This window comes from Nicotiana tomentosiformis, chromosome 7 (genome assembly GCF_000390325.3).
Source record: "Nicotiana tomentosiformis chromosome 7, ASM39032v3, whole genome shotgun sequence".
NCBI classification, from domain to species: domain Eukaryota; kingdom Viridiplantae; phylum Streptophyta; class Magnoliopsida; order Solanales; family Solanaceae; genus Nicotiana; species Nicotiana tomentosiformis.
Genome location: NC_090818.1, coordinates 531,714 through 543,214, shown reverse-complemented (window position 1 = coordinate 543,214; position 11,501 = coordinate 531,714). Strand labels below are relative to the sequence as shown.

Here is an 11,501-nt window from a genome sequence, read left to right as displayed (position 1 = left end):
TGATAAATGGAAGGGCTATTTAAAGGTTTATGCCGTGGTGGTTCAGTATCAGCGGTGACCGACCACCGCCTGACGTGCATTAAATACCTTGAAAGACTAAATCGACGGGATAGCTATCACATACGTCACGATCGAGCCCAGTGAGAACGTCAGCTTATAATCCGATCGAGCCGTCGAAAATCATATCACTTCTCATCACATTCTTCCTGAGAAACGAGGGGACTATCTGTATACGGTCGAAATAAGTTTCGGCTTTCGTACGTTTGATCGAGTTCGAATGGTAAGCAATCGAAGTGAGAGATCGAGACGAGTTCCGAGGATAGTGCATACAAGCCTCGAGCTCCGAGACCGGTCGAGAAATCGGCTCGGTATCATTGTCAAGCACATGACCAAATTGAACCGCAAGGCAAAGAGAAGCTTGTCGGAAATGCACAGGCCGATTGACACTCACCCCGAATGTCGAACTCGAACTCAAGGCTGAGGGCTCGACCCAATACCGAGCTCGAGCCAGTATCGAGCTCGAGACAGTATCAAGCTCGAGTCATCATCAAGCTCGAGCCAGTATCGAGCTCGTAGACAGGAGCCATTGCAACCGCACTATGGGAGAGAATCTTGGCAGGAATCGAGGAATGGACAATTCATCATGGGTTCTCCACTATATATGTTTTTTATTGTAAATAATAGTAAGATCCCTCTACTATAAAGAGGGGAATTTTTTAAACACAGGCGGACACATTGTAAGACAAGACTACTTCTATTTGTTGAAGAGTAAATCTCTTAAGCTTTTTTACTCAACATACTCATTCTTCTAGTTCAATAATTTATATCTCATTTCTATAGCCAAGAATCCAAACATTTCCACTTCTACGTACGATTTATGTCAGGTTATATCACATATCCTTAGACCTACTTATAAATTCAACTATATCCGATTTTTCGGGTAAACAGGGTTTACATAAATTTAATAGCGTAATTTTGCTTTAACCCTACACTTATATTAAAAAAATTATCAGAACGTATAAATATTTAGTTAGAAACACAGTAATTAATATGAATTGTGACATAATTTAGAACCCACAAATTTTTAATTTTGACTCGACAAGTACAATCAAAACATAGGAGTACTATTGTTGTTGGTTTTGAAAGATTGGCTGTGATTCCTTTTTTTGTGGAGGTAAGGTACGTAGCGGCTACCAACACCATCATTCTCCCTCACAAGTGAAAACTGACCCCAAAATATATATGTGGTTCTTTTTTGCTTTCTTTTGGATTGTTTCTGTTTCGCTGTTAAATTCAACTTTATCGCCTAGTGATTAGTACTCATGAATTATGTGACACACTTCTATTTTTAATTTATATATAAAAATAAAAAGGGAATGATACAGCTATTCTTTCGAAAACTATTTAATCTTAGCATGCAAATTTTACCCCAAATGACATGACTTATTGGGGGTTCTTATTGGGATCCATTTTGGAGGAAAAAACATATTTAGTCAATATTTAAGAAACTTTTATAGAGTCCTAGTAATAATAAGTAATTAACAAACATGACAGCTAATTAATTATATTTCTAACACAAACCTATAACACAGGAACAATCATTCCCACAACTTTCTCTCCTCATTTAATGCATTACCTCAAGATGCTCTCGTTTCTCTTTCATGTAACCGCTTTTAAATCTAATTGTTATACTTATAATATATTAACTTTAATAATACATTGTGTTGTATAATTAGTGAATACATGATGATAGTAATGTTATATATGAATATACATTACTAGTATATATTCATAGTATCTTAATGGTATATATATATATATATATATATATATATATATATATATATATATATATATATATATATATATGACGTATTTATGATATACACATACAATATAATACAGTCATTCATAAAAATTTTCAGTCATTGTATGTATAAAATGTGTATTTAATAATAGTGTGTATATAAATATTTATATATATGAGATAATGATGGTATTTAACAGTGTAAAAATTAAAGAGAGAGATGGGAGGAAGTACATAACGTTTGGGAATATGAAAGAAAAAGGAAAGATTTTTTTAAATTCGGGAGATTTTTTAGAAGCCTAATAGAATTGGTCAAATATTCAAATTTAAATTCAGAATTAGATCGGCTAAAATGATAAAATAAAAAAATAATAAAAAAAGTTTGTTATTTTTGGAATAAGCTGAAAATACTACTATTATTACTTTACTACTGTATAGAATTGTTGTACTTCTGTACGTGTACCATTTCTGTGCTGGACATTATCACAACACTGTTTTTGCTCAATTCTATAGACACGCGTAAAAATCTGGCAGAACAAGCGGTCCCCAATTGCATTTCCTTTTAACACATAGGGATTGCAGCTCTTACCTGTGGGACCTACTTATTAATAGCCAAATTCTTAATTTCATCTAACCCTTTTCTTCAACCTCTTCATTCACCGAATTAAATATCATGCCACTTTTTCTTTCTTCTAAATTTTATAGCTCATGTGCTTTATGATTTTATAAAATAGCATATATTTGTTTTAGCATGAATAGAAAAAAATATCAATCGTTACTTTATAATCAATACCAACTTTAATAGTCAAAGGGAGGTAAACCGAATATTTCAAAACAGCTTTATCCTTAATTTTCATATTCTTTATCTATTCCAGCTTAAAAATATAAAGGAAAGGAATAAAGACGTTGTACTCCATATGTCCCAAAAAAGATGATATTTTTCAAATTTTAAAAGTCAAACTTCTTAATTTTGATCATTAATTCGGAATAAAATCTTTAAGTTTTTTAAAATAAAAACTATATATTTAAAAATTACGTAAAAGTATTATAACATAATAATTAACAATTCAAAATATTTAAAAGGTACTAGTACAAATTAAGAAGATATTAATTTTTTTTATTTCAAAGTTACATATGCCGTCTAATAAATGATATAACAATCATTTGTCCATGCTTAGTTGTATTTACTTATAATTCTGTCAAATAATCTTGTTATTAATGTTATTAATTGAATTTCTACACGAGTGCAAAAATTTAAGGAGAAGAATTAATCTAAATAGTCGCTAACCAATTCGTTTAAACAAAAAGTCTCTAGGAATTTGTTTCTACTGCCTTTCACCATCTTCACATTATGTTCAGGACGTATTTACTAGTCGATTATTTGAACGCAGTTTTGTAGTTAAAGCACATTTAATAGTCATTCGATTCCAAAGTTATAGCTATAATAACAATACCAAGAACTCACCCGTCCATTAAGGAAATTAAAATAGTACCATTGTTTACAGATTGTTATCTCAGGCTAACTAGTGCAAAGGCGTGCCTCATGAAATAAAATGTTAAAGTCATTTTAACGAAAGGACTAGCATTCACTTGTACAATATCATCTATAAAATGTACTAGATAAAGTTCGTAGAACATTACAATGCAAAGACACTTATCTTCTAATGAAGTGTCTTTTTGGGACGACAACTAGGATGTGTAAAGACCACCTCTATTTCACTTGTATCAATCGATCAAGTTTGGTACAATTTTACAGGTACTATTCTGGAAAGGATGTCACGACGAGGTGGAGAGTGAAGAGAGAGAGGTTGGGCTAATTTCAAAAATTTGGAGAAGAGTCTTCCAAAAATAGGAACTTTTTTTTATATAGAAGTATGAAATTTATTGATGATGCAATAAGCTGTTTCATATTACTCTATCCCAATTGCTGTAGATTTATTTTTCTCGCTGATAACCAACTTAGAATTTAATCCACAAATATTGATATAAAAAGAAATACCAACGCCGTTCAATTATAAGAGAGAAACTATCACTAACTACAGTGTAATACAAAATTTCACTTTGTCCAAATTCAGAAACAAAATAGTATTGCAGCAACCGTACAAGCAGATATGCTGCAAACCAAACCATATCTAAACTGCAAAATCCCATTCTGTTTTTGGGTTTCCTTAGTTGCTGTAGGGAAAAGTGTTGGACGGGTTAGGAGCCTCAATAGCTCCAAACAAATTTCACCCCAAAATTTAGTCGATTGGCTATGAGCATGTAGAATAAATAAAACACCTTGCTGAAAACAAGACTAACCAGTCTCCCAAGCTTATGCAGCGGGAACCTTTTTCCCATCTTCTATGAAGAATATTGCAGATTCTGGAACCTGAGAACCGCAAAGAAAAATAGCTTCAGCAAACATCTTAACAAATTGGGTAAGACAAGGGTATTTACTAATATAATATTTTTAACCTTTTCAATTAAACTACCTAACTAACCTAAATAACACTATATTCCCCCACGCACAATTCGGTATCCATTTAATGTAGATGTTCAATGAAAGAAAGTATACTTCTGAAAGAAAGTAGCCACAGGCTCCAAAAATAGAAATAGCAGGAAAGAGGAAGTTCCGGTTAGCCTCTCAGTTATTTCATCTCAATCTGGTTAAGTTCTTATCTAACACTTGAGGGGACGCTCAGAGCAATACCAAACATGTGAAGTCCTGAGGCTACTATAATGTAGGCACAGACACGGACCAAAACCTCAAATATAGAATAAATTCCAGATCTGATTAAGCTCTTATCAGACTATAGAGGGGACACAAGAAATGGAAAATAAATTTCAAAATTATAACTCACTAGTCTTTGACAACATATAGTAGCAACAAAACAGAAGTTTATAAGCTGTTTTAGATGAAAGGACAAATTCTAAAGCATAATTTAAACTTCAGAAGTCCATGGTTTGGCTCAAGTAGATCAAAATTTTGCCTTTTGACCACATAGGGGGACCTGATCTCTGTCAACTGCAGTTCCTTTCTTAGATAAAGAGAGAAATTTGACTCACTCTGGTAATTATAAAAATACAGCTATAAAATCAGCCATAATTTTCTGTAATAGTATTAAAGAACCAGCTACACATTTAAAGACAAAAAACTAAGTATAAGAGAGAAATTAACATTACATCGCGCCAGGTTTCTGTAATAAAGTCCACAATGTCGTAAAATATGTCTCCTTGAACGTCAATCTGCTCCTTCTCAGTTGGGCCCTGAAGGGTGAATGCAGGTCAGGCATACAGCAAAAATGTACCAGAGAAAATAAAAACCATAACTCAACACACCTTCACCACAGAAGCTCCAGTAGCAAACTTTTTACCAAGCTTTTTGGAAGCATCGCTTAGTTTAACACCTTAAATGTAAAAAAATTAGCCAAGCTAAGAACTGCAGCAACTTGGAAGTTGAAAAGGACCTAAAGAAAGAAGAGCACAGATCATGCAACATAATACAGATTAAAATATAGGTATTTGCTCACCAAAGAGTTCGAGGCCTTTGATGGTAGTGATACTTTTCCGCTTGTTCCGTGTCACCTTTTCAATAATAATTTCTTGCTTGTCCTACAAAATAATCAACAACTTATCATCAATCGTAGATTAGTTTAGGAGCTCTGGTCCTGGGCACAGTTAAAGGCTGATTGTAGGAAGTTGAAACATTGTGTATCACTTGTAGATATGTCACTCGCTGTTTCTACCGTATTTGTATGGCAAACTACATCATGCCAAATGATTTTCAGTCATGCTATCACTTCTGAAATCGTACCTGAATTTATTAGCTGACTTTTGCATTGCTTAAGTTAGTTGCCCAAATCGATTCAAGCATCTGAGATAAGAAACCTTTTAGGAAACCTACTCTATTCCATTAAGATATCCACATATCTATTTCAAATTCTCAATCACCAAAAAGAAAAGGAACATAGAAAGAAAAGAAACCCAAAAGGAGCAGCCATTTGCTCTATCCACGTGACACCTTTATTTCCTCTAAAGCCTCAAGATCATACGTTTTTTATCTTTACACCGAGGGTTCCAGAACAGAGGACCCTTGACAACCACTTCCATTCCAGGTTCTCCGACAGGTTTAATAACTATAGTTGAAAGATCAAATGCTCGCTTTAGAGGACCAAAAAAGATCGATACATTAAGTCAAACAATTTCAACTCACTTATCTGGTACTAATAATTTTCATCCATGAAATGAAACTCTAGCCTAATGCCTACAACAGCAAACTGAGTGTGCAAAGAGAAACACTAGCCTAAAGAGTAAGTTCACGGGGATACTAGTTAACGAGAATTTTTGTCAGCTAGCCTAAAGAGTGTCTTTGGCAGTTGCTGAGTACCAGTTCACAGGGATTTTTGTGGGTAAAAGTGATTCTTATAAGCTCTATTGCTTTCCGTTGTTTAGTGCTTTATTTAGTCCTCATACACAGCCTTCAGACAAGAAAGGTTACTGACAAGGAAAAAAAACCTTCACGAAACACAATAGTTCCAGCCAGTAAGTTCAACCAGGTAAAATATTATCCAAGGAAAATGACACAATGAAGAATAAACAGATGATTGCAACTTAATATTTCATGATGAAAAAGAGTTTAACCTTTTAATTAGCATCGTCAACATTCACAATATGTAAGTAAAAGTATAACAATAAGGACGCTAATTAGCATAACCTGGGAAGGAAGCTGACGGGGATGTAATACAAAATTTTATAGGAAAGGGAATTAACAAGAGGAATTCCAAGAGCCACACAAAATTTGTACCATGGCTTGTTTTATCATTTGGACGCGGGGGGGAATAGAAACTTTAAAAGAGAGATTTGCATGCTTCAGATAACAACAAAAGTCCTTGAAAGTTCTTACTTTCTTTTTTATCTTTCCGCCAGGAAGGCGTTTGACTTCTTCTGGTTTAGATGCTGAAGAACCTGATCCAACAAAGAGAAGAAAGAGGATAAGCACAATTTGAAGATACAAATTCAGAAGGCAGATTTTTGTTACCGTTCTCAAAAAAAAAAAAAAAAAAATCAGAAGGCAGATTAAACAAAATAGAAAAATCAAACCTAGAGTTCTCTGTTCAAAAGGGTTTTCTAAGTAGATACCAGAAAGGGAAAAGAAACAAGAAAGACAACAAGAAGAAAATGGAACATAGTAACTTATAAACCAGCAAGCACAGCTCAATAACGAGAACATACAATTTTCAACTCAAAGCAGTAGACAAAATTTTAATGTGAAAAAAGGAAATCAATGTCTCTTTACAATCATATGCATCAATCCCTCTTCTCTTTTCTCCCCCCTGATGAATATCAGTTCCTCTCCCTTTAACACTTATGATCTAGGGGCTATGTTTAAAGTTATTTGCAAGCTCCAGTGCTTTAAAGAAGCTTCCAGCCTGCTTAAAAAAAAAAAGCTTCTCATATCTGAAGCTCTTAATACTTGGGAAGTGCTTGGTAACTTGGTTGACAAGATTGTTCTATTTTTGTCTCAATTTTCAGAGAAAGGGAACAAAAAGGGAAAACTTGTTTAGTGACTAAAAGGAGGAGAATTTCCAGGAAAAACTCGTAAAACTATGGAGTCAGCTTAGAAAGGGCCCCAACGTGTTTTTCATGTTTTGCAGGTAACTTAGAACACAGGATTTACCATAGTTCACAATGTGACAAACATACTTGGATCAACGAAACAAAACCCTTTGATCTCACCATTGATCTCCTCCTACCTTCACCTTCATCTTCAATCACTCTTTTCTCGGCCCTCTCTATCTCACACATGCACCCTAATTCTGGGGCATCACTGATTTCTAACCACTACTCACAACCTCAACTCCACCGGCTCGTGTTCTGACTTCTCCAGCAAACCAGTTCAACTTGATAGCAATGACCATAATTCGTTTTCGATAAAAGATTTGGAATGGTTATGGGTGGTTAAACCCCTTTGAAGTTTCTCCAGTAAAGCACTAGAACTTAGTAGCAACTTTTTTTCGATCAAAGATTTGGAATGGTTATGGGTGGTTAAACCCCTTTGAAGTTTCTAACTCCTTTCTACTACTTCCAGTTCATTTGTCTCTAATTTCGATTATAAACTTTTGTGCACGTTTAAGATACATTCCGCTAAATTTTTCTTCTAAGGTGAAAAGGGGCATTATTCATTAGAACATGATCCCTCCTGTAATAAACATGCTTGTCATGAGCTGAAACATAAGTAACAGAAAGGTACTTTAGATTTTTACTTTAGTTATTTTTTTCCTGTTTCAAAAAACATGTCTGTTTTCAGTTATATAGCTTAATACCTAGGATCTTCAGTATTCACGAAGAATTCCTAAGTATTTTCTAAATTACATAGAGCTTAGAGACTTCGGAGTTCAGAACAGTAACAAGCCTTAGAAACTATAAGAGGCAAAAAACGACTTATTGTGACGGAACATTCTATAAGAGGCAACAGAAAATTCAACCAACCAACAAGCTCTAGTACTTTACAGTGCTAGAAACCCAGCTTCTGTTGCGTGGATTCTTGGATTTCAAGAAGACATAACAACTATGTGCCAAGTAATCAAAAAATGTAACATTCTCTTCCCTTTTCAGCCTACCCCTCATAACATTATTTGAAGCAGTAACTTTTTTTTTGGATGAAGATATTTGGAGCAGTAACTTATAATCAAATCCTATTCATGGAATCAAACTAATTCCCCTCCACACCCAAATTCCCCTGCAGAAGGGTAATGTAGAAGTAGTTGCCATCTTTGGTCACTGTGCTAGGTAAACACTGAGCAACTATGGAGAGCCTTCATGTTAGTCACTTAACATTGAATGCGACCTTCCAGAATAAGAGACACACATAAAACGTACACCTTTGTGACCACTGGATAAAAGAAGGCATTGCACCATTAACAGAGCTTGGAATATCACTCCACAAGAAGTTCTGTGGACAACATGTAGGAGCCCTCCTCGAGTGAAATCAGAAAAGAGATACGAGAAGAATTTCCGAAACTAAGGGAATACAAACCATTAACGACTCAATGACATACCCTAACCAATTGTCAAACTTAGACTAGATAACATAAATCAGGAAAATTCTCTGTAAGCAGCTCCAAAAGATCTTTCAAGCCTGTATACACAATCCTTCTTCCTCATGGCACGTCGATGACAGGATATCTGTAGCAACCTTATGAAATTTTATGTCCTTGGTCTTTCTCAACTTTAAACAGCACAGCTATCTTTCCTTGCAACACAGTGTTATCAAAGGCGAAAAGCACAAAAAGCTCTAAGTTATGTTGGGGCTTTAAGCGCAAAGCGCAATTAAAGCGTTGATTTTAATGAAAAAAGGCGCAAATGGAGAAAAAGTAAAAATATGTATATGTAGTCCAAGACCAATAATTATAAGCATGAATAACAAATATATGGACAAAGAAATTGAAAAAACAATTATGATAAAGTGAGATATCAATTGTTTAGAGTTTCAGGATTACACTCATTGGCAAGGAAAATATGTCTTAGAGCCTTGATGCGACATTGAAGCGCACACAAAGCGAGGCGAAGCGCTCAACATGTTTTGAACCTCGCTTCATGGCTTAAGTGCGCTTTAAGCGCGCCTTTGACAACAATGGCAATACCTAGGATCGGCTTTGATATCTTGAATAAGGTAAGGGATCACTGATCAGAAATGTAGAATTAAACTTCAGACAGAATTCCCCTCTACAACCTATAACTGCGGTGTCAGCTTATTAAGCCACCACAAAGTACAGAACAGAATATTGTACTAAGCCCAAGATAATTACAGTTTCTTTTCATAACAGTGATACCAAACTCGCGCGCACCTCCACTATTTTACTGGCTACTCATGTCCTCAGACCACTCCACCAGTATATGTACTGGATAACTTTGCCCGCCAAGGCTTCAGCTCATAAGAATAAATCACCTAGCTTTGTTATCTCTGATGGGATTCCAACCATGGTCTCATTCCAGTTTCATCGACCAAAAATTATAGTACCTCTTTCACCTCTTTCCTTGTTAGCATCTTCGAATCATTATTTCTGGAGAAGACAATTAAACTAAACAATAATACACCTAAGCTAACTAAAATTATTTCATTTCATTTATATATCCACATTAAACAGAGTTTGGCAAGAATATGACTAGTCTATCAGCAATTAAACACCTTTGAAAAATCGCAAGTGTGTTCAAACGAAACAGCAAAAAGGCTTTCACCTTCTGAGATTGAAGTGGACTGAAGCTTATCAGAGACTTTATCAGTTTCTTTTCCATTTGATTCTGCAAAAAAAAAAAATTAATAAACAAAAGCATAAGAATTAAGGAAAACAGACTCTATATTATAAACCAAGAATACCATAAATTAAGGGTTTTTTAAGGGTAATAACCACCTTTGAGGAGATCCGGATAGGTATCGGATGCGTTTTGAATCAACCAGGGTTTGCATTTCTCGAAGTCGGGTCCGAACTCACAGAACTCAGCGGGTAACCCGCAGACTCCACAGTATAAGACTTGAACAGGTTGAGGCTTCTCCGCCATTATAGATCGAGCTCAGCTTCAGTGCGTAGCGTTTCTGAGAATTGAGTTGTGAAGTGAAAAAAGGGATTTGGAACACTTGTACCTCGTATATTTTTGAGAAAAGAGTCAAATATAACCTTAATTTGCTATATAGTGTACGATTAACCTCTTTTACCCTGTTCGGCCTAATTTAACCATGTAGTTATACTATCCGACCAAATTTATTTTTAGTATCAACAAACTTTTAAAACTTACCATCGGCAAACTTTTAAAACTTACTCTGCAATCCATCGGGTGACCCAAAATCTCTCAAATTATTTTAATTAAGTCACTTATTTTTCTTCATACTCCACTATTTTCAAAAATAATTGGTATTTACCTACTTTCTTAATTGAAAAAAAATTATAAGAAAAAAAAATATTAACATAATACACCAATTAAAAAATAAGGTATAGTAAATTGAAGAATTTGAATTAGGTAGCCATTCTAAATTCCAAAAGTATTTACAACACAACACCTTTAGAGATCGTTTGGTTTGAATACGGCTTATGCCGGGATAAGTTATGTTGGGATAAGTTATATTGGGATTAGTTATGTTGTGATTAGTTATCCTGGTATTATTTTTTATCCACTGTTTTATAAGTTGTATTAAAAATGGCAATTGCATAATTTCTAAGAAGAAGGTATAAGCTATTACAGCACTAATTACTCCACCATCTACAAGGTATAAGTTATCTCGGTATTAATTTTAATCCCGGAATAACTTATACCAGGTTTGCTAACCAAACAAAGTATTAAGGTGGTATTAAATTTTTATACCAACATTATACCTTCATATACTTCGTACCAAATGATCCCTTAATGAATTCGTTGCACCAAAGATATGGAGACTTCGCAATTATTCGTGATGGAGGTTGAAGTTTTTGAGACTTTACGTTGTCGATTCAACTTTGCTTTAATCAAATGCCTACGCATTGTGTATTCTTAAGTTAATCGATCGAACTCTATACTAACCAGATAATAACAAAATATATTAAAATATACATGAACATACATGATTATCAGCTGCATATAATACACAATAAATAGCTCCCACTGAATTCTATGATGTGTATACAATCGAAAAATAAATAAAATTCTAAACAAATTCCAAACTCACTATCACAAGAAAAGA

The 11,501-nt window shown here is 34.4% G+C and overlaps 1 protein-coding gene across 1 annotated transcript; it reads right to left on the bottom strand.

Moving 5' to 3' along the window:
- Window positions 1–3,793: 3,793 nt before the first annotated feature.
- Window positions 3,794–10,448, bottom strand: LOC104103090 (translation machinery-associated protein 22-like). The gene is made up of 7 exons (XM_009610967.4): window positions 10,201–10,448; window positions 10,028–10,090; window positions 6,693–6,754; window positions 5,320–5,401; window positions 5,129–5,196; window positions 4,973–5,056; window positions 3,794–4,178 (listed from the first exon to the last, which is right to left on the bottom strand). The coding sequence occupies exons 1-7, from the start codon at window positions 10,346–10,348 to the stop codon at window positions 4,122–4,124; spliced, it is 564 nt and encodes a 187-aa protein (XP_009609262.1). The 5' UTR covers window positions 10,349–10,448; the 3' UTR covers window positions 3,794–4,121.
- Between the last annotated feature and the right edge of the window lie 1,053 nt (window positions 10,449–11,501).

Bases quoted from the DNA above. Each gene is read 5' to 3' on its own strand.
- LOC104103090 (XM_009610967.4), bottom strand. From the start codon at position 10,348: ATGGCGGAGAAGCCTCAACCTGTTCAAGTCTTATACTGTGGAGTCTGC. The intron at 6,755-10,027 runs GTGAAAGCCTTT...TTGTTGGATCAG, and splicing joins GTCCACTTCAATCTCAGAAG to GTTCTTCAGCATCTAAACCA. The intron at 5,402-6,692 runs GTAAGAACTTTC...ATTATTTTGTAG, and splicing joins GCGGAAAGATAAAAAAGAAA to GACAAGCAAGAAATTATTAT.